This window comes from Ambystoma mexicanum, chromosome 1q, assembly GCF_040938575.1.
Source record: "Ambystoma mexicanum isolate Mex_15411 chromosome 1q, UKY_AmexF1_1, whole genome shotgun sequence".
Lineage (NCBI taxonomy): Eukaryota > Metazoa > Chordata > Amphibia > Caudata > Ambystomatidae > Ambystoma > Ambystoma mexicanum.
The window spans coordinates 1427747110-1427770979 of record NC_090922.1 but is presented as its reverse complement, the minus strand read 5'-3'; the positions used below and the strand labels follow the sequence as shown (position 1 = coordinate 1427770979).

Genomic DNA, 23870 nt, shown 5'->3' with positions numbered 1-23870 from the left:
ACTGCCCTCTACCTTCACGGCAGTCAGAGTCCCATAGGCCACCGTATGTGGCCCATGGAAACCCTGCTCATTCCATCGACGCGCAAAGGTGCAAATGTAGACTCCCCAGGGAGAAGCTTTATGTTGTGCTGATCGTCTGTTGTGTCGAAGCTTTCTCCTCTTGTCTGTTGGTGAGAAGACACAACCTATGATGATATAATCTTAACACTTTTCGTTAATGCTGTAAAATAATCCCTAAATTCCTCTCCTAAAACCGCTGCGGTCTTGTGCGCATCTGATGTCATACGTGTATGTGAGAGAGGTGTATGTAGCCTACTCCCAGTCACGATTACACAAGGGTTCAAATGGTAGTCCTTCCCTGGCTGATTTTGTATGTAAAATAGAGCTAGTGGGATGCAAACGAACCATGATTTACTTAACTCTGCACACAATTTAGCTAACTGGGCTCTAAGGACCCCATTAAGCCTGTCCACAACACGCGGGCCTGCAGGTACACCAAACACAACCAATGCTTTATTCGTAGCAGCAAAGTGATTTCTGCAAACAACGCATTAAAGAAGTGGGCCTCGTTGACAGATTTTATAATTTCCCAACCTTGGAAATACTTCTCTCACCAGAAATCTCCCCTCCGATTTAGCATTCGGTTGTACGCAGGGACCAACCTCAAGCCACTGGGAGAATGGACAAGCCACTACAACAAGATATCTGCAATTATTTCACCTCGTTTTCATGTCCACAAAATCAATGTGTTGCTCCTTGAATGGACCAGGTGTCCTGGGCAAGACCTCCCTCACCGACCTCTTGGTATTTCCGGAATTGATCTCATTGCACACTATACAATTCCTTACCAATTTACTTACCTGTTCTTGTAAATTGGGAATTAACCAATCCTCCTGGAGCGCTGCTGCGATTTGCCGTTGAGAAGTATGTGATGGGGAATGTAGTTGCTCTAGGGCCAAAAGAAGCAGCTCTACAGGAATTACTACCTTCCCCTTCACTTCCTGTGTTCAAAGCAAATCTGTGGGTGAGAGAACACATCCTCTCTTTTTCCAGAGCTCCTGTTCTTCTCAAGGGGCTTTCCCTTGTATTTTCATTATCTGAAGCATTGGGACTGCAGTGTATCGGGCTGGTAACTGTACCTGTTGGGACACGGTTTCCTTTTTCTGGGAATCTGTAAAAGGAAAATACGCTGCTCCCTTCGCCGCATTGAATTAGTGCAGTTGGTATCGGTTATCAGCTCACTTCACTAGACCTATCTCTACTGGCAAGGTTGACGCTTCAATCTGCCAGGATAGCAGCACAGCATGCTGGACAGAGGACCCACCAGAACTCTTAAATCTGCTTCTCTGCCATCTTGATAACCCAGAATGGACGGTGACATACGTGTAGTCAGAATAAACAGTGACTGCCTTCCCCTTACACATTTCTAGCACGTCTATAAGTGCCACCAGTTCCAACGCTTGTGCAGAGTAATGAGAAGGCAACCGTCTCTTCAGTCTGACCCGGTACTCCCCATCCACAAGACCCATGACAGATGCGCTTGTATGCCTCTCACATGTCTCTTGCTTGATGGTCCAAGACCCATCAACAAAAATCACACCCCTCCAGGGCATCCTCTTTCACATGTACCCTCTCTTCCTCTTCTTCCTCATACACAGTACAATCATGAAGAATATCCTTAGGCTGCACCGGCTCTGCTACAAATGTCGCTGGATTTCCTAGGTGACATCGCACAGGATGAATTGATTAATTTGATGAGATGGCATCATACCCTGACACTCTGAGTTATCACTGTGGATTTAGATTTTCCTAGAATCGCAAAGACTGCATGCTCTACGTACAATGTCACCGGACAACCCATAGTAATAGTTGAAGACTTTTGAATTGCAAAAGCTGCTGTTGCCAGAGCTTGTTTACAAGGGAATTGGTCCTGCATCACTGGCTCTAGGAGTCCACTGTAATACACTAATGTTTTGTGGCCTAGCAATGTTTGCTGGGTTGGGACCGCTGTCATCCCCTGTCTGTTTGAATGGGGAAACAGAAAAAAATAGCTTTTTGTAATTTGGGGTCGGCAGGACCAGAGCATTGCTGATTGCAGACTTGAGATCCCGAAAGCAAGTCCCAATTTTCTCAGACCACTCTATCAGACTTCCTGCCGTCTGTGCTTCCTTTAGACCCTGCAATAAGGGACTTGCATAACTAGAGTAATCAAAAATCCATGATCTACTATAGTTAATAATAAAATCATAATAATAAGGTTACATAAGTTACAGAGCCCCGAAAACTGCTGCATTTGTTTCACTGTGACTGGCTGAGGTGTATTTTGAACTACAGTAGCTCTCTGGTATTCTTCCTTCCTGCGGGCGATATTACTTGCCCCAAGTAAATTACCTCTGTCTGACAGCATTGTAATTTCTTTTTGTACTTTGCAAACTGGTTGAGCGTTATTGAGTCTCCTCGACGCTGCTTCTCTGGAGTGCTGCAGACTAATAAATTGTCCAAGTACTGAATTACGATGCTGGACACATGTAAATTCCCCAAATCCATCTGAACCACCCTGTTGAAAATACTCGGAGAATTGCAGTACACCTGGGGCAACCTTGTGTGTTTGAATCTCTTGGAATCTGGGTGTAAGGAAACAGAGAAAAATGCATTTCTTAACTCAATTGCCTTGAAGTGTGTCGACTCAGTAGGAACGTTACAGAGGATGGTGGCAGGATTTGGTACCACCGGAAATTCCGTCTCAACAATATTATTGAGGTGGCAGAAATAATTGGCCATCCTCCAAATCGACCCCTTCACCATTTTCACAGGATAGATTGCCATATTGCATGAGAACACAGAGGGTTGTATTATGTCTTGCCATAATGGTAGCATAAATCCCTTCATGTGCTCCCTTGGACATGGGGTACTGGTTAACCTGTGGTAATCACTCCAGGTTTCAATTTTATCCTGACTGCTCCAACACTTTTTAGCATCCCCACATCATGAGGATTGCTGGTTCACAAATGGTCTGGCACTTTTCCCAAATTCTCATTCCAAAATGACTATGTATTCTTATAAACATATATATACGATATAATAACGTTCATTTCCCACCCCCATAGCCCCCGCCCCCCTGCCTCCTCCCCCCTCGGGTAGCAGTCTTGGATACTCGAGTCTATAATGTGTGGTATGTCATAGAATGTCCATGATTCTGATATTGTGCGGGCCCCATTGGAGCACGTAGTCGCTTTGCAGGTAGGATAGGTTATTGCCCCAGTCTGTTCGGAGCGCCTCCCGGAATCCCTATAGTATATACGTCATCCACTCCATGGATATGATTCTCCATACTTTTAGGAGCCAGTCGAATAGTGTGGGTGGATTCTTTTTTTTCCAATGTTGGCTTATTGTTAGCCAAGCCGCTATGATCAGTGTCATCACTGCTCTTTGCTGGGTCTTTGTATATGTCATCTGTTTCGGTTCCCATGTGCCCGCCAGCCACACCTGGTCTCCCAGCCCATCGGCTCCTTGTATCATTTTCCCTGCTTGCCTTTTTATCTCTTTCCAAAAGCTTGTTATGGCTGGGCAGCTGCACCACATGTGGTGCCAGTCTCCTGTTGCCGAGCACCCTGACTATGTATTTTTAACGATGAGCATGGTCTGTGATACTTCCCTTTGCTCTATCGCTATCCGGCAAAGCACCCCAATTTCAAAGACCATCTCTCCTGTGTCTTCAGTGTCTTTGAACAATTGCTCATCAGACCCGTCACTTGCCCATAAGGTCGGATTGATGCACAGAACTGTGAGCCACTCTCCGCCTTCCTCATCTGTGCCCGAGAGAACCACTCTGTTCTTCCTAATCACTACAGCCTCTAAGAGAATTGTAATCATGGCGCCTAACGTCACTTCCTGTGGCACATCAGGCTAAAATAAAACCCACAAAGGGTACTTGCCAGGCCTGATTTCAGACCCCCGGGACCCAACTGAACAAAACCATCACCCCATAGAGAAACAATGCTGTATGCACGGAAACCCCCTTAATCACACTGTCGCTACAATAGGTCTGAAAACGCGCTGCTTCCCTTACCGGATACAACCCTGGGGTCAAGCATATACAATACCTTCCTTGGTGAAGGCAATCGACATGTGCAACTTGCACATGATGTCCCTTCCCAAAAGATTTGCTGGGGTATCCATACAATACAACAAAGGGTCTGATACATTTTGATTACCCACCTTTTAATTTGTAGATCTTCAGTATAAGAAACCGACAGGAAAGCCCCAGGGAATCCCTCTGCGTCAATCGTTTTGCCTGACAAGGAGAACTGGCCTGCCTTAATACAAGACTTGGTAGCTCCTGTGTCAACCAGGAATTAAACGTTTGGTCACCTACCTTCACACCTATCCGGGGGAGGCTCTTCCGGATTGGTGTTAATGGACAGGACTGGCCACATCAGAGATCCCTGTGGGCTGTCCTACTCCTGTACTTATTAGCACCTGGGAGAGAAAAGGGATTTCTCCCGAAAACACTTGCTTCCGTGTAGTGCGCAACTGTTCCCTGGGGTGAAGGATTCTTGTCCCATGTCTGCACTAATGCTTGTGCTGGCATGGTTGGTGGGTTCTGTTAACCCGTGCCTGATGCAATTGCCCAGCACATAGGGCCTATGGCAGGGTCGGGGCCTGCATCTGTTGAGCTCCCATGTTAAAGTGCTATGGCCATTCATGACGACAATCCCGTGACAAGTGCCCCAACCTCAGTGGTCGAAGTGTACAAAAAGAGGTAGTGTAACTATGTTCCCTGCTGGCCTGCACCCACTCCCCACAAACCCCATGACAACGCCCCCTCCCACACACAATACAGACCCCCCAAACACATACACCTGCTGTTTAAGAGAACGTTCAGTGCAGTGCACTGAATGTGCAAGCTGCAACGTCTTCCTACACTTTTTTTTAAAACAAAACCATTCATGAACGGGTTCTTTTAAAAATAAAAGTATAGGAGCTGTTAAACGTAATTTTAAAAAAGTAGAGTAGAGGAGCACTGCTCCCGACCGCTCCCGCTCACTTCGACCACTGCCCAACCTTCCAGATGACCAATACAAAATGCCATAGAATCCTCTATAATTATTTCCGTTTGGCCCATTGAACCGGGGACCCATTCCTCCGTCCCTACCAAATGACCCACTTCCCAGTGTAAATCCTCTTCTGTTGTTTTTAGGGCTTCCACCATTAAGACATATCAAACCCATTAAAAGAAAAACAAATCACACCTTTCTAAAGTCGGCAAAGATTGACATTGTGTTTCTACAAGAGTCTGACCTCTCTGACCATTAAGCTGACAAACTAAAGAGACATTGGGTCTGGAAGCTGTGGCACAAAACTCTTACCACATCATTTCACTATTTGTGCATTAAGAAACCTTAGGTGTGAACTGGTTTGGGCACTCAGTGTGGCGAGCGCAGGTTCCAGGTAATTAAAAAGTCACGGGTTGACATTTCCATGCCAAACACCCATTCACTGGAAGCTAACTATGATGATCTGAACACCCTGCTGCCTCTTCGCACAACTGTCCTAGTCATAGCTGATCACGTAACAAAGTACTGGATCCACTTCGAAATAAACTCCCACGCAAGGTCTGTCAAGAGGAGAGACAGAAAATTGCTGCGCAAAATCCAGACAGAGCTGTCCCTGCAGGACATCTGTTGTCGACAGCCCCCGACAAGCCACAACTATCCATTTTACCCAAATTCCTAGAAAGTATGCCGTATAATAATTTCTTCCTAATGTCCAGTCCTCTGAGGTAACAAATGCTTTTGACCGAAATAGGGATTTTTGGTAATCCAAATCGATTCCTGATGTTTTAGGGGTGCATTGAATATCAGAATGATTGAAGCACATTATATATTTGAAATCTATAAAGTACTGGGCAGCATGCAGCATGTCTGCATCTGCTTTTGTAGTTATTTGTCAAATTCCCTGCAGTGTGCACATATCCATGAAGACACCCTTATTGGGCGTGTACAGCTCATCAGTGGGGCTACACAATGCTTAGTTGGAAGATGAAGAGTTCTGTTTCACACTTAGGGTTGTCATCTTGGATTTCATGGGGCGGAATAGATATTCTGATAAACAAGTGGTGTGGCTGACCCTAAAAGTACTGATTTGGGGCAAACTGATGAGTGAGAGAACGAGACTCAACTAACAGAAGAGGGAAAATGAAGATACAGAAGTACGAACCGTTAGGGTAGTTTTCCTAAAGCCCCACCTGGAGGTAAGATTTTAGTAAGCTATCCCAGTGGTAGTAGATGCCCAACTCTTAGAATCAGTCTGTACTACTCAGAGACCTTGGTAGAGTGGCAGAGCAGTCAGGCTTATCTTAAGAGGAAGATGTGAGCTGTATGTAAGTACACTGAACCTAGTTAGTAATGTACATCAGCGAAACACTTATACAAATATGTATATTAAAATATAGATTTATTCTATTTACACAAGAGTCACTGTTAAATACTTAGCACAAAAAAACCAACACACGTAGGTATACTTTTTGATATTTTCAAAAGGCTACTTCTTAGTTGGTAGTTGCTGAACACGCACAATTGTTAGTGGAGTTTGACAGGTGTTCCGCCTTATCGGTAATAACATGCACCCGCAAAGTAAAATGGTAATTTCATTTAGTCAGTATAAACATATAAGATGGTGATTTCTGGGAAGGAACACTGTTGGTTAGTGTAATCGTAGCGGAGCTTCAGGTTCTAGGGGTGGTTTCCCTGCAATGCAGCCCTAGCTAAAAGACAGTTCGGACTGGCTTAAAGTATTTCAAAGCAGCAGGAGTCGAATGTTCCTCTGGATACTTTCTAGTATCTAAGAAAGAATATAGGAGACTCTGTTAAAGGACTCGCTAAAGGGACACAAACAGCAGCATTCCAACACTTTGAACCGACATTCTGGAATCAGGTAAGCAATATCTTTTTCCCCACAGTACGTTAGGTTTGAATAAAACGTTTATGGTGTGGTAGATGCTCCGCAGTGTTGCTGCTCTAGACCCGACCTCCGGATTTCTTGGTTTGATGACGAAATGCAGGACAATGAGATCTCTCAGCAGCAGTCTCGATGGAGGACCTCTGCCACGGCTCTCATCAACTTCTTTGGTCACTGTGTGCTTTTGGCAGCTTTTCTCCGCACCATCAAAGGACACGATTCATCAGTTCAATCTTCTTTGGTTCATGCATCCCCACACTCTGATGAGGGGGTCTGGACGGGATGGATTGTGTCTCTGGAGTGTCCTTGAGGGCTCAGCAAAGACTTGAATGGAATTGGCCTTTGCACGAAGAGGCACTCAATGGGCAGCATGTCTCCTGGTACTGGCGTTCTGTAGCTCTGGAAACTCACAGGGTCTCGGGAGATGGCCCAAACAAAGCATGTCTTGGCACTGGTTGAGCCAACCAGTCAAAGGTAAGGAGTCGTCCTCTTAGGAGTTCCTCTGTCGCACAGAAAACCGGTCAGGACAGCAGCGGTCGCTTCAGTGTTGCAAAGGGTCTGCAGGCATCTCTGGTCGTCGTCTTCTTGGGTTACTTCAGCTTCCAGCGGTCTAATTGCTTTTCACTCCAGGAGCCTCACCTGTTATCCAGCTCCAGCACTCACTCATCTGCAATCTTCCACAGCAGTTTACAGAAATGGTCGTTTGGCTGTCCAATCGGGACACCCATATTCCCAGTGGGAGCTGGTCCCGTGTAGGCACTCTGACAGACATAGGACAAGGGGGTGGAAACCCCCTCGCCCCCCACTTCCTACCTGCTCAGCCACTGTGGAGCCCCTAGGCGGGGATACCCAAGGGTTCCCACCAAATGAAAAACTCAAACACAGGCCTCCTTCTCCCAGAATGGTAGAAGGGCTGACAAAGAACAACCATGCTAGTAATGGTAAAAAAAGGAAGGCAGGCCCCATGTTAGTACTTTGGTGCCCTATTGTGCAATACTGGGGCTATGGACAATTGTAGGTAGGACAGGTCAACTGCCACCAGCCATAACTAGGAGATTGTCTATGTGACTAAAAAGTCACTGGAGCAGAGAGTAGGGGGATCCTAGGTATCCCTTTGGCATTCCACAGAAGGTGGGGTGTGCAATCTCTCAGACTAACGTTTTAGGAGAGATACTAAATCCTTACGAACTATAGTTACTCTAGGATTAAGAACATAATCTCAAAGGGGGATCCTAAGGGTCTCCAGCAACACTACCCATAAGCAGCTGTGTGCTGCAATAGTACATTACATATGCCTTTAAGAGTTATGGAGAAAAATAGACTCTATAGGACAGGTAGAATACAAAGAATAGAGTTCCAAAAGACACAGCCCATAAAAATGAATGAGTGGAAAAAGGCTCCCCTCATTCAGGAATAAAGAAAAAGGTCCAAAAGTCCAGCAAAAAGTGCTGGGGGTCACACTAGGAGAGGGGATGAAGCATACAAATTATCTCCCTAAAACGAACTAAACAAATGCCATACAGAAAAACCCAAAAGTATATGTTCTTCATGTTCTTCCTTCCCCTCCTTCTGTTAATGAGGGGGAGAGGGTTTCTCCTGAGCGTCGACACAGAGAAGGCCTTTGACAACGCTGTATGGGTCTTTGTGTTTTCAGTTCTATTTAAAATGTAACATTCAAAGTCATGTCCCCTATTTACAAATCTACAGAATCCCAGCTGCTGAAATGATGGAGACAAAATAAAACCCACTACTCTCCTTGCTTTCAACAACACTCACGTGTTCAATGCCTAGTCAAAATCCCTCGCACAAGATGAATCTCAAAAGGAGACTGATACTTCATAGTTAAAGGACCTCTGCTATAGAATTCACTTAGAAGACAAACACTTCTTTAGGGAGAAAAAAACCCTCCAACTTTTGTGAACTATTGGTATTCCTATGTCTCTGCTCTGCAATTCTCCATATCCTAAAGTTGTAGCATATATTTGTTTGTTTTTGATAATGCTTCACCCCAGAAATATTCCTTTACATTCTCGAAATGTACGATTTGCAAATAGCAGCCATCATCAGAACTGAGCCTGAATGGACACAGTCTCACATAAGCTAATCTCGCAGGCTCGGCAAGAGTTGTGCAAATGACGCGCATTGCACTGTGATAAGGTCTGTCAGATGAAGGCAAGCGCCCTGAGAAATCGCACCTCCAGCAGCTTTGCTGGCCCCATCTCCAAAGAGTCATTTAAAATGAATTTATACATTTATATTACATGAAAGTTAAACAGAAGCCCCTGCCAGGCTCTTCATTGCTTCTTGGTTTGTGCTTTGAATGAGATTCCCTGCCAGCTTCACACATCATTTACCACAAGTCCACTTCAAAAAAATTAAAATGAAATCAAATAATTATAGCTGGGAAGGGAATGACTGCTTCAAAGAGACCCACAAATCAGATCGGAGATGAGAGAGATGCTAACGAAGAGATCAATTGTTATAGAAACCCTTAGTGATTAGAAAACTCACAAGAACTGTGGGAGACCTACCACATTTATTTTGAAAAGATTCCACCTATCCATCTTGAAATAATGAAAGGGGGTCGGGCCTCATTGCTATGTGGCGTAACTACTAAATCAAATTAAAAATGCATCTTAATTCAATGCCCTGCCGTACCTTAACCCTTTCCACATCTCCTCCAAAAGCAGAAGTCACCATTCACATCTTAATATCTGCAAAGCAGAAACCACAATTTAGTCTCTTCAGACTGCATATCAATCAGGACATTACCTCTCTTCAGCCTGCATATCAATCAGGACATTAACTGCCACCTCCCTGAAACTTATGCCTGCAAAACATATCAGTACTCTTGCACGCGAGATGCCCTTCATTAAATGCTAGACTCTCTGCACCGGTATTAACACCCAAAGCACACACCGTGAAAGTAAATGCAAAAAAGTCATCCGAATGCAACATACCACACTATGAAAACACCACCCACCTTATGGAACAGCACTACCAGGACCTATGACGGGTGGCCAGCTGCCAAAGTATGCTTTAGGGGGTCTATGCATCGTTTTCAGAGCATTCGTTACCTAACGTAATTGAACACTAAATGTCCAAGAATGGCCGTGTATACAAAATATTGCGGCAAAAATTCTGTGCTTTTTGCCGCCACAATCATGTAAAGGATGCGGGGGACACCCCCGGGCCCCTTAAATGGTATAATGGGGTACACCTTTACCGGGTCAAACCACAGAATTTTTGCCGCGATTTCTTTTACCGCCGACATTTTTGCCACGCTTTTATTACCTAATACCCATCAACACTGCAGTCCACAGCAAGAGAATATTTTATGCTCATCTAAAATCCCATCCCAACATTCTCGAAACCCATTTATCTCAGCCAAGTCCTGGTGAAGACCAGCTCCTCTGTCCTGCTGTCAAGAAGGTCTTCGACAGTGCTTCAAACCATAGACCGGTAGGAACAATCAGATTCGCTGCTTTGCGGATCTGTGTCTGCTAAGCCTTCAGAAGTGTCCCTGGACCAAAACGGTGGACTGACAAGCTCTCTTTGGCTTCTTCGCTTCAGCTGTCGCCATTCCAAGTCCCTCCTTGTTACTTAGAGGATCTTCTACTGTGGGTGCTGGCTCTGCAGAAGTCTTCTTCATTTTTTCTCAAGTGTGTTCAGCTGGATAGTGCCTGCAACCACGATACCGATGTCGCAACCAACCAAAATTAAATCCTGCGTCCGAAACTGTCCTCTACACTTGCAATCGCTAGGCCTCCCTCGCTCTTATCCTATTACTGAACTCTGTCGGATGTGCAATTATTCCCCCAGAAAACCTGGCCTGGGACCCTTCTCATGTGACCAGGGAAAGGCAGATGCTTTCTTATCCCGACCGTTCGGGTGGTGTTCTGCGGTAGGATCACATGAGGGGCAAAACAGGTCAGGGGAAATGGAAAACACCCTTGGTCAACTTTCTCTGAAGCCCCACCCTTCTAATGGCTTATTGTAAAACAGAAGAAGTAAGAAAAGCTAACTTTGCCATTAAGGACTTTAAGTCCCATAATTCCTTAAGTACTGCAACGAAGAAGAGTGGTCAGATTGTTAAATCAGATGACCCACACCTGAAAGAGACTGAGAGGCTTAAAAGGCCCCCTCAGGTGAAGGCCATTAGGAAGAGCAAAAGCCAGAGCAAGAAGCAGAAGCAGTGCAGTGTGATTCGTGCAGGCAGCCAAGGCAAAAGCTGGAGGAGTGAGAAGACGCCGGAACCACTGTTCAGCAGAAATCGGCTGCCGGTCCTGAGAGGATCTGTCCCTCCAGAAGCCTTAAGTGCAGAGGTCACACAGCAGGAAACGTGCAAGACGGAAACTTGTCCTCTGATAACCTGTTCTGCAGTGACTCCTCAGTGAAAATGAAAGCGAGGCAAGCTCTCCTTCCCAGGAGGCTGTCTCCGGTTGGTGGCGTGCACCAGAGGGCCTCAGGAGCAAAAGCAGTAAAAGCCTTATATGACAAAAGCAAATTACTGTAACTTTAAGCATGTGAGCTTGTGGAACACCTAGCAACCCGATGGGGTGATATTATTAAGACCTAATGCATACAAACATTGCCCAAGCCAAGAGAGACTAAAATCAAGGCAATTCAAATGCAACAGCTATTGCCAAAGGCACCAGGTGGCTGATGAAAGGTCAAAAAGGTATGAAACTTGTTGCCCATACTTTGTACAGCATATAGCAAAAGCTGGTATAATCTCAAATTGCCAAAGCCAAGGGAGAAACAGAATAAGACCCTTGTCAGTATCTGGTTACTTGTGCAGTTGAGAAACACGTGGCAAAAAGGCTGCCCTTCTGGATAAGGTTATTCATATGGAGAGTGGCATTATTTACAGAGGAGTATTGAAGAGCACCAATGTGAAACTTGTTTTCCCTAAAGAGCTGTTCAAAGGGTTGAGCTGCAAAATGATGAATACTGCGAAGGTGTTGTGAACCTCTTGTTAGTTGATTTTAACCCATAAGCACTTGTTGTTATGAAAGGTTGTTTGGGTAGGGGAGTATACCCAGATGGCAAACCTTTAGAGGAGTAGGCCTGGCATGTGAGGGAACTAGGTGTGAACTGAGGTAGTAGGCCTGGCATGGAAGTAAACCAGGTAGAAGTTGACGAAGTTATATAATGTGATCCTGACAATTTATGTTGCTTGTGTTACTGAAGAAAGAACTTTCTAAAACTACTGGAAAGGAGCTATGTTTCTTTAGAGCTCCTCAGGTTTGGCAAATCATCCTGACAAGACAATTATTGTTGCTATTGATGAAGTGAGAAAATGTTCTTTATCTGAAGAGTATAAATCTTACACTTGTTCAGGGAAGAGCAAGGACCTTCCATTTTCTTTGTTGACACTAAATTGTTGGAACTTTCTGTTGACAAGTTGAAGTTGCAAAGGACTGTGCTGGAACTTTGTTACAAATCAGGATTTCCTTACTTTTTGGAACTTTGAAGATTAATCCTGCTTAAATCTGGGGAAGGGGAATTCCCCCAGGTTAGGAGAGACTGTTGTTACATTACACATTCAATTATGAAATTATTTTGATGTCTTTGAACTGCCATGCATTTCCTCATTCTTTTATTGTATGTATAAGTGTGAGGGCCAGATATCCTTTGTTGGAGAGTTTACTTTAGTTTATTTTAGGCAGGTAAATCCTTGTCAGGTTAGGTATGATGAGGCGTTTATCCAACCTTCTAATTTAATAAGATGGCATTTGTTGAAAAACCTTGGAGGAGAAATTACCAGAAGTCTACCCTGGACGAATTCTTTGTGTCTGACAATGTGTTCCAACGCGCCGTTTCCTTACTGGCAATTCCTAAAGTACAGAGTGACCATGATCTGGTGAAACTTTCTATTAGTTGTTCCAGAGAAGAAACTCGTGCAAATGTGGCAGTAGAATATAGCAGGATCCGACTTTAGCTCAATGACAACAATGTGAAGTCGATCACAAACGCTTATTGTGAGGAACACAATAAAATCGAATACCGACATCTTTTAACACAATATGTTGAAAAAAACTAGGGGCTACAGAATTGTGCATTTAAACCTAAACATTCCTTTGACCTCCAGGTTTCAAGAAGAAAACGTCAAATGCAAACTGAAATAAGACGTTGCTCAAAATCTAACAAAATACTCTATCTTGCTGAAAAAAGAGCAATAAGGCAAAAATATAAGAATTGGCTGATATCTCACAAAGCCATCACTCAACAGCAAGACGCTGAGACAATGATGTCCAAACTAACAAACAAAATTTCCTGTGAATTCGGAAGGGTCATCAAAGAGGAAAGTGGATTGCAATCAGCAATCTAGAACAACATGGTGTCAAGTGAATGGATTTCTCATTATAGTCAGCTGTATAGCAAAAAGGGGAACAGCAAAGAGCCGGTGCTTCCCAAACTTGATCGATGGGACCTTAAATTTGATAAGGGTAACACCCTGAACATCATCAAAAAATTAAGTGCTTCACAGACCCCTGGCGGCTTGACTAACTACACACTAAAGATGAATCCGGAAAAATTGGCTGAATTTGCTAGTCTTTGTTCACAAAAATTACATCTGAATGTGCAACTCCCTTATCTTGGAAGAGCGCGATCATCTTGCCAGTCTTCAAAAAAGGCAACAGATCAAGCCCTAAGGACTATCGTACAATTGCACTTTTAGACATGTTGGGAAAAATCTACGCAACCCATCTTCAACATCAGTTATTGGAGTGGATTACTTCTAGACAACATGCTGACCCTAGACAATCTGGTTTTGTCATGGGTGTGGGGTGTGGTCTAAATCTCTTAATAATAAACCTTATGAAAATGGAAGTCATAAGAGCAGGAAGAAACGTTTTCCTTGCATTCATAGACCTATCCCACGCTTTCGACAGCATAGACTGTGAAATCTTGACCAAAATTAAAAAGTGAAATTGTCCTTTAACTTGCTTTTGGCCATTAAACAACTGAATACCAACAATGAAGTTAAGATCAGATTAGAGCGAGTTTGAACCCTCATCAGCAATAAGAACATTTTGTGGCGTCAAACCGGGGTGTCCACTAGACTTGATCATCTTCAATCTGTTTCTGTCAGATATTGGTGACACCATCGAAAGTGTTCCATCTTTCCCGCTGAAAATTCACGGGTCTCACATAAGTTGGATCCTTTATGCAGACGATTTAGTCCTGCTCGACGTAACACCAATAGGGCTCCAACGAAAGCTGCATGCCCTTGAAGAATACGTCAGTATCATTGGACTATGCATCAATACAAATAAGTCAGAAATGTTGACACTAAAAGACCCAAGGAAAAACAAAGCACGTCCAAACACAATATTTCAATGGCATCTGGGAAAAGAGACCTTGAAAATTGCAGTCCACACTAGGTATCTGGGTATGAAGATCAGCGCAAACTTGAATGATGCACCATGGGTCAAAAATGTTAAAATCAAGTGTCGACAATTAGCAATCCAAGCAACGATGCTAAATAAGAAATACGACAAATTTATCTTTAAAACCAGTGATTGACTTTTATAAACAAAAAGCTGTCCCTGCGTTAATCCATGGAGCAGAGTGCCCTCTATGCTGCTCACACACTCTATGGGCCACGTTAGAAAACATCTTTTGGTCAAAAATCTTTTGGCTCCCCAAGGGAACACCAACTGCTTGCATTCATCTTGAACTAAATTTAATATCAATGAATGCAAGAATTTGTTGGAACATGCTTACTCTATCGCAAAATGTCTATGGAAGACACTCTCCACAATTCAAAGTTCTATATGATCCAGGCACTGGAGATAAACATTGCATATTGACGTTGTGGGCGGATCGATGCCAAGAAATATTAAAGGATCTGGACATTGACATTACCACTCTCTAGACCAACCCTAATCTAGCCAAATAAATACTTTGGCAGCGTGACTGGATTGGGAACAGAGACTGAATCATTAGTTAATGCAGAATGTACCGAATGAAGCAAAAGCTTTAAACGAAACACAAAAATACTTGCTGAAATTTCCAGACCGGCACCGCAGACTATTGTACATGAAATTTCGCCTCAGTTTGTTTGAGACCAATGATAGACTAAGTACATGGACAAATCCTGCTGGTATCAAGCGCACTTGTAGGCTCTGCAATCAACAAAACGAAACCCTAAAACATTGTACTTTATTTTGTATAGCCCTTCGTCCGGAAAGAACAAAGCACTTGGGGAGCTTAATAGCAGAGAAGCAGTCATTAAGTGCTGAGGATTGGTGGCAAGTGCTATTTGATGAATCCAATAGAAAACGAACAATTGCGCTGACCTTTTTTTTTTGGAGGACATGACAAATCGACTAGCAGAAGCGAAGGACAATTATCAAGAAAATGAATTAGTGACATATTTAAAATCTTTAACTAGCGCGATTAACTTGTTGATACCTTGAATCCTCCTTTTTGTTGCTTATTTTTTTATGTCAATTGAATTTGATGTGGCAACATTGGTGAAACAATTTGTATTTTAAAGGTTTGTAATAAACCATAAAAAATAAACCTTCACTAAGTTGTCCGCTTCACATTTGTGACACCTCACAGATGGGTATGCCAAAGGTTCACCATAACCTGAATCCACAACCATGTACTTTGCCATTGATCCCCAGTGTCACGACGTGCAGCACAGCGCGTGTGTCCTACTAGAACAGTTAACCTTAGATTGGAAATATTATTGATCGCTAATATAGCTTAATACTGCATTTGACTGAAAATCTTACATTTGTTTTGTTGGACATCCCCTCCTTTTTGCATGTATTGCATGGATGTAGTGGTAGCTGACTCCATTGCAATTCCTTTCACTGTCACTAGTATAGAGTCTTATGAGGGGTCAAGGGTATATACTGTCCTAGACACTTGGTTGATCTGAATGGGAGTATCCGTTCAACTATGGTTGACCGCATAGTTGAGCGATAGGCGTTCTTTGCTACGTGTTTCTCCATTACCACTCCTTTCTGAGTAACAAATGCTTACACTTTTTCTACAACCAATATAGCATACTTCCACCTCCATTGGGATACCAGTACTTTATTTGGTGCCCCTTTCCATGCTTCAGACAGCTGTGGTAAACGGAGTAGGCATCATTGTTCTACAAGATTTGTGCTGAGACTCTTGAGTCCATAGGTACTGAAACCCCTGCACTCCCACTAATGCCTTGTTCTATTAGGATGTGTGATGACTCCCATGACGTCTTCACTGATCCCCAGCCTAAAGCTTCCTCCCATGTGGCCAGGGGAAAGCAGCCGCTACCTGATCCTGACTCTGGGGGTGGTATTATGAGGGAGGATCACTTGGGTCAAGATGGCTGTTGGGGAGATGTGATGACCTAATCGGGAGGGACGCGGTAGTCTTCCATTCATTTTGAAGATTACCCTATAACTCTTAAATTCCTGATGGCATGTTGTCATTATACCAATCTTTCCAGTGATAAAACCCTAAAACCCCTTCTTACTAGGCAGGATACCATTTACACTTCACATGTACATAATGCTCACTTAACTTCTCCTGTTAATGTTGGTTTGGATGTAAACGATCTAAAGCAACATAGCTTAAAGGGTCCAAAACTCCTCTGGACTCCAACTCCCATAAAACCTACAGTACTGGGATGAAGAAGAGGAGAAAGGAGTTAGTGTGGAGCAGAAGAAACGAGATGTTTAAAAATGGTGTGCCTTTTCATGGCATTGGTGAAGGAGAAGAAGAGAGATGTAGAGCGGGTGACGCGGGAAGTAGAACTGAAGGCAGACACATGCGAGTGAACTCGGTGGAGGAAAGCAGACGCTTTCTGCTGGGACGGCAAGAGACCGGGAGAAGCGAAGTGGGTGCCGCAGAAAAACCGTGGGCAAGCCGGCAGCAGTGGAAAGGTTGTTGAGGACACGGTCATGGTGAAAGGAAGAAGTTCGACTGGCAGGGGACGGAAAAATCACCAGGAGAACCGCATGAGTGTCTGAAAGGCAGAGAACGCTACCCTGAGAGACCAACATGGTTACCACCATACGCCACGGACACGAAAGCAAACACCGGTGAGTCTGCCCAAGAGTATTGGGAGCCCCGGACCGCACTGAATGGCTCATGACTAATTGGGAGCTCACTTTAAATGTCAAATAAGCAACTAAGAGACTGAATTTACCAAGTCTCCATTTATGAGATGTTGATACGGGGAAAGCTGTGGTAAATGTTGTCATGAGCAAATGAACTTGAATGAAGCAATTGAAAGGCAAGATCTTCCTACATGAGAAGTCAGTATAGGGTATATTGGAACAAGAATTGCCACAAGCCCAATGAATGCGAACAATGAAGATAACAAGCTAAACTTGAACAAGTCTCCATATAAGGGATACCAATGTGGGGGAAGCTGGAACAAGTAATACCTGACGCTAATACAGTATAAACAGTGAAGGAATACAACTGTGCTATACTTAATGAAAAAGAGAACTGACAGACTGTTCGACCTGGTGAAAGAGCTGCTTCCAAGATATACCTGGCAGCAGAATACACCATGGAAAATATTCAGCCCAGAGGGGGATTCCTGGCAGGTGAGTACACCAGGAAATCCATTTAGATATTGTGAAGAGGAAAGATATTGTGAAAGTGATTCCTGGCAGGAGAGTATACCAAGGAAACCATCTATACAAGTTGTTTGAAAGGAAAAGATATTGTGTGAAAAGGGACACCATTGTTTGAAAAAGACACTTCATCATTTTAAGGAAGTGTTATGTGAAAGAGACGTTTCTGCCACTCTTGAGGAGCTATTGTTTGAACTGAACATTTTCAATATTCTAAAACAGCTGAACATTTTCAATATTCTAACTGATACAGTTCAGGGGAAAGGGAATCATCCTCTGCATACAAGGATTATTTCTGTTGAATTTACATATTTGGTTGTTCCACACCTTTTACTGAATTTAAAGCAGAAATATTTGCCTTGCACATTTTGTTGTTCATTTTTAGTTTGAGGGTCAGATTTGTTTTGGACACAAGGATAGTTTGCCTACTTTTCATGACGAGAGACAGATATATCCTTAGTTTTGGTTTCATAGGTAGGGAAACTCTTTTTTGGCTAGGGACAGAAAGGCCTTTATCCAAACCCATTTATTTTAATATAAAGTCTCATGTTGGAAACATTACAACTTTGTGACTGTCACTCATTTCTGAACCCTCAGATGTGGCACAGAGAACTTTTAAATGAGGGATGGCCAGCCTTTATAAATTCCCAAATGAATGCAGTGCCATGTATCTGCTCTCCTGGCAACTCTGTTAGCAGTTTCGTTTGGAATTCCATTGGTGTGGTGAATTCAGGGTCCCTAACACCACAGTTAGGCTCTTCTGTTTGTCATATCCATATAAATATCAATGAATTTGAAAAAATAAAAATGTATAATAGTACTACTATCAATGTTAAATCACAGTAATGTAATTAGATACTGATAACATTTTAATGGGTGTTGGGCGGAACAAATAGCCTCTGGTACTAGGTAGTGTACATCAAATAAAAAGGAAAAATTGCCTTGGAAGACATTCCCCCCTACCCGCTCCACTCACTCTATTAAGTGTCCTGGAAAAGGAATACCAAAAAAGACATCATTTTCTTTTAATTCCATAAAAAATTGAATTTGGTAGTTTGTGATGGGTAAAAGAATGCTTTCATAGTCTCTTAATTGTGCGAGTGTAGGGGGATCAACATTGGAAGGCCTTCAAAAGCAATTGTTCTGTTTTATTCCTATCCAAAAGAGTGGGTGTATGCCCGCTTAAATCAACATTTGCAGGTATACATTTGAGCATTAAGGCCATTTTGATGGACTGAGTGTGAATTATATTTGTTTATTCAGGTATTTTGCAGAGTAATCCTATGAGGCCACTATATAGGGTTTGTTCGCTTTGTGAATGGCGTCATGGTCGAGGTTTGGGCCTCATGTTGATTAGTCACCTTAATCTCTGATCAGCTGGTTATTTTGTCCGTAATTGAACAATTCAGTATCAGCCATATCAGTGTACTATTATTGGCGAGGTCCAATCCTACAACCTAGGGGGAGGGGTATTCTTTTTGTTTTTTTATTGTTTTATTTATTTATTTTCAGGACCTGCAGCCATACAGTTAGTCATACATCGAAAAGAAGCATGTGTCATTGACCAAGGGTAGTACACGTATCCAGTCCTGGTGTTTCGTAATGCGCTCATATGTCAAGTTACATAGACTAACTGTATCCATCTACATGCCTTCCCCAAGAACTTCCCAACTCCCTCCTCCCTTACCCCCAACTGGCCATAGTACAATCTTGTCCTTCCCTTTGACACAGGGAATGGGCATTCTTGGTCCAGTTTTCACAGATGTTCAAGCTGTACTTTGGTTCCCTTGCCACACATAACTAATATCACTTTGATATTAAACAATTATCAGTGAAAGGCGAGACGGGCAATTTGGGCACTTTCCTAACCTTGCTACGCATTGTCATTGCCTCAGATGTGCTCAAGTGGGAGGAAAGGGACTGTCAATTTGCACACTCTACTAGCCACAGTTCACCACTAAAGGTCAGGTGCTATAGGCATGCATGCCAGAAGTGAAAAAGGGCATTGTGACGAATCCTTGAATTTGTGTACCTTCTTCCCTAGGGCGAGCCCCTTTTCATGAGGCCAGGGAGGTGAGGCCACTACCCGATAGTTCCCCTGGGAGTAGGACTCAGTGGGAGGATCTTATAGGGAAAGATCCCTCCTATGGGACTAGGAGCAACTATCAGAGGAGACTGCAGTATAAAACCTGGTTCCTTTCACCTAACCCTCCTTGACCCAATTTCCCCATTTACATGTCTCTCACCCATAGTATTAACAGTACTGGACCTATGAAGAACACAACCAATCCAAGGGAACTCAAGAGTAGAAATACTGAGATGATGATGATGAAGATTAGAGATCACCTTGTTGGAACCACCTTGTCCAGTACTGAGGAGAGGGAGAATCTCACTGACCCATTTAAGAACACTAATGTTACTAATGGGACGAAGGAGAATACGTGCAACCCAAGTGAAACCCACCATTCTGCCCTACATTATCCGCTACAAACCACAGATGGGGCCCAAACCCTCCCTTCCCCATCCTCTGTCTTCAGTTTCTGCTGTTAATCACTTCATGAAGAGTAGCCCTGTCTATAAAATAGACAATACTGTGGCGAGGAAGAGCGAGGAAAGTATGGGAGTAGATGGCTCCATAAGTACTGACATGAAGAAGATCAGGGAAATGAAGAGCCCTACGCTGAGCCAAGACAAACATACTAGTTATCTGAGATTCAAGAGCCAACTAACCATAAAAACCGACGAAGGACTTTCCTCAATGTCCGTCCTGCCCCAGAGGAGCATCGAGCTGGGAAGTGAGGCATCGTCGAGAAGATGCGTTGTAGACCTGGACGCCAGGAGAGGGAAGTTGGTGTCCGAAAAGGCTACGTGAAGCCTAAACTCACCTGAAGGCTGGGGAACCCAACATCCGATGGCAGGAAGAAAGCCAACCGAGTGGTCCTGGCGAGACCTGAAGTGTGGGGAGAACCAGCATGGTGGAGCCGCCGAACAGAGAGAGCAGACCGCGAGAGCCAAGGGGAAGCCAGAGAAGCTTGCTGGTTTTGCCAAAGACCGGAAGCCTCACTGACCAAGTCAGAAGGTACGCAAAGGGAGACCTGGAAACCCCTAGAGGCTGTGGTTGGGAGGAAGTGGAAACCATCTTCCTCACACCAGTGGAACCGAGCAGAGAAATGAAACTGACATATACTGGATGAGAGAGCACCCCAAAGATACCAGAAGAGAGAGAAGGGGTCTGGGACCCATGTATTGAGTTCATTTTACATGCAAGACGATGCCGGGTGTGCAGCATTATAAAAATGATAATCGTCTGGATGGTATGGGTGCACAACACTAGCAATTCGAATCTGTGGATGCTAGGGGTGTGTACCACTGTAGAAATGGAAATCTGTGGATGCTAGGGGAGTACACCACTGTAGAAATGGGAATCTGTGGATGCTAGGGGAGTACACCACTGTAGAAATGGGAATCTGTGGATGCTAGATGTGTGCAACACTAGAAATGGGAATCTGCTGGAGGTTAGGGGTGTGCAGCATTATAGAAATGATAATCTTCTGGATGGTATGGGTGGACAACACTAGCAATTCGAATCTGTGGATGCTAGGGGTGAGTACAACTGTAGAAATGGAAATCTGTGGATTCTAGGGGAGTACAACACTGTAGAAATGGGAATCTGTGGATGCTAGATGTGTGCAAGACTAGAAATGGGAATCTGCTGGAGGCTAGGGGTGTGCAGCATTATAGAAATGAGAATCCACTTGATTCTAGGGGTGTACAACACTATAGAAATGGGAATCTGCCGGATGCTATAGGCGTGTAACACTGGAAATGGGAATCTGCTAGATTCCAAAAGGAGGGCAACACGATAGAAATGTGAATCTGCCAGATGCTAGGTGTGTGCAACACTATTGAGATGGGCGAGGTTGGGCTGATATTGCTACGTTTTTTTTTCAAAATTAATAAACAATTGAGCAGTTGTTACTTTCTGGCATCTTAACACATCGGATCAGTAAAGTCAGTAATGAGCTTGTGACTGGACCATGTCCTTCAGCCCAAAATGTTTGGCAGCAAAAACAATTTAAAGTTGAGAAAAGTCGAATAACATTTCCACTTCCTGGTGGCTTCCATTGTGGAAAACCATCATTATCATGGAGTAGCATTTATATAATTCCGCATTCATAGACTGGCCATGCGGTGCCAGACAATCCCCACGTGGTCCCTTGAGGTCGTGCTGTGCCGATGGTAATTGAGTTTAGTTGGCAAACTGTGAAGTCGATTCATGGGACTTCTAGTAAAACTGCAGCTCATCAGAAATTCAGAGAACGTGGCCGGCTGTTAACCATCTGCTGCCAGGCCACCGTTTCAATCTACATCATTTTAGGATTACAGTGTCTAAATAACGAGATACTGTGTGCTTCTGGAAGGAAGCCTGGTCGCCGTTTGACTTGAAATATAATGGCGTTTGAGAAGAAATGATGATCTATCTTAAACGCTCTGGAGCCATACTTATCTGTATGGTATGCAATGTGACCACCGTTTTAAATAACACCATAAGTTAACTGTTAGCTTGCTAGTGGTGTGTGTTCCCTTGATAAAAATGTATTATACTTATTCTTATACTGGCTATACCATCTGGAAGTGGTTCCAGGTCAGGAAATTACTTTGGAGTGAAGGGTTTTACTTCTGGGCCGCTCGCTTTATTCCTTGTCCACGCTCCAGATGAATACTATCATTGCTTTGGAGGAGCACTGTTGAGCCCCCACTGTGTGTTGCTACTCCTGGGTCACCCTGTAAATGTTGCTGCAATAGGGGGCCACCTTTTGTTTCCCCATATGCAAAAGGAGTGTGAGGGTGTGTTTTGGAAAACATTCTGAGTGAGGCTGCTCTTTGTATGGAAGCTTGAACAAGTCTCCCTTGTTTGTCCTCTACATGTTTATGTCGCCCCCATTGTTTTACCTATTAAGTCCGCATCTTGCCCCATGTAGCATCCAATAGGTGTTATCCTGGAAATCGCCTTCCCTCTTTAACCCGCTTGCGATGAGGCTAACCAGTATACAAATCCCAGGTGGCAATGCACTGGGCCCTATGATTCCCTCATTCTGGCGCTTAGGTCAGTCGTCTTGGATAGAATGCTTCATTACCAGGATGATGTCAATGGTCACTCTTTGAAATGCAACTCATTCTACCTCCCCAACAAAGTGGACACAACAATCAGGTATTATGTTTCCCCCAATATGTAAGACTTCTGCTTTTTTCCCCTCTGGTTTTAACCCCTTATAAACCTGCCAATTTATACTGCATTATTGTTTGATGCATTTGGTGTCCACCCGCCGCTTTGATATGGGTGAATTGTACTGGTAAGCTAATATGATGTTGTTTGATTGTTTGTCTCTGAAACTCTCCATACCCTAGTATTGTTTCCTTGTGTTCTCATTTACTCTTTGGATATTTGTCTTTAGAATTGAACAGCTACGACAGCAGTCACCCAGATACTCCTGAGACCGATGACTCAACAGAGGTAAGACGCCACCCACTATGGTCTAGCTTTATGAAAAGGAGATAGATGTGTTTCAGCAATTCCATGTTGAATTCTCAAAATGAGAAGGTGGATTGTAAACATTTCTTTACCAGGTGTCATCCTTCAAGAGTATGGCTAAGGAACGCAGCTAGAAATACCCATAAATATTCCTCCTACTGATTCAGATACCGAGTGTCCTCAATTAGAGATAAAATAAGAGAGTGTGAGAAGGAGGACAGGACTCATGGTAGTTGAGTTATGAACTGGTTTATAAAGTAATTTGATTCCATTAGAAATTTAAATTCTAAAATGTATCTAATTAATCTGAGCTTTACTTCAAATACCCAATTGTAAATACAAGACTCATTATGAGTTTTGGAGGAGTGATTAAAGAGCCATCCACCAGATGGAATGCAGATAATATAGGCGGTACCTGCCAATGCAAGCTACCATTTTCTAATTTCCAAAGGAAGCAACTCCAAAAGCTAAACTGTAATCTACTTGCAGTGTTTATCATGAACGCAAAACAGTAGTCTTTAACTTTACTTTAAATGACCATCCAACAGACAACAATTACAGGTATCACCAATTTTCTGTTTCGTTGAGACCAAGCTCCCATATGTATCACTCAACACAGCTACCTTCTAAAACCAAAATGACTGAACAGATGCACATTCAAAGCTTAGTTTGTAAACAAAAACACCAACACTTTTAAGACGTTTGTGTAGTCAATGACCCACTGCCTGCCACAAGCTACCATGCCCAGATGTGAGGAGTAGAAATGGGAAAAAAGCAGGCCT

General features: G+C 43.5%; 1 protein-coding gene across 11 annotated transcripts in view; it reads left to right on the top strand.

The window, feature by feature from the left end:
- Positions 1 to 23870, top strand: part of LOC138548762 (microtubule-associated serine/threonine-protein kinase 2-like) — a 2396492-nt gene that overhangs the window by 2042908 nt on the left and 329714 nt on the right. For all 11 annotated transcript variants that reach the window (XM_069642298.1, XM_069642297.1, XM_069642303.1 and 8 more), the window contains one exon: positions 23012 to 23070. In XM_069642298.1, the coding sequence (XP_069498399.1) occupies positions 23012 to 23070 (59 nt within the window). The remainder of the gene's footprint in view (positions 1 to 23011; positions 23071 to 23870) is intronic.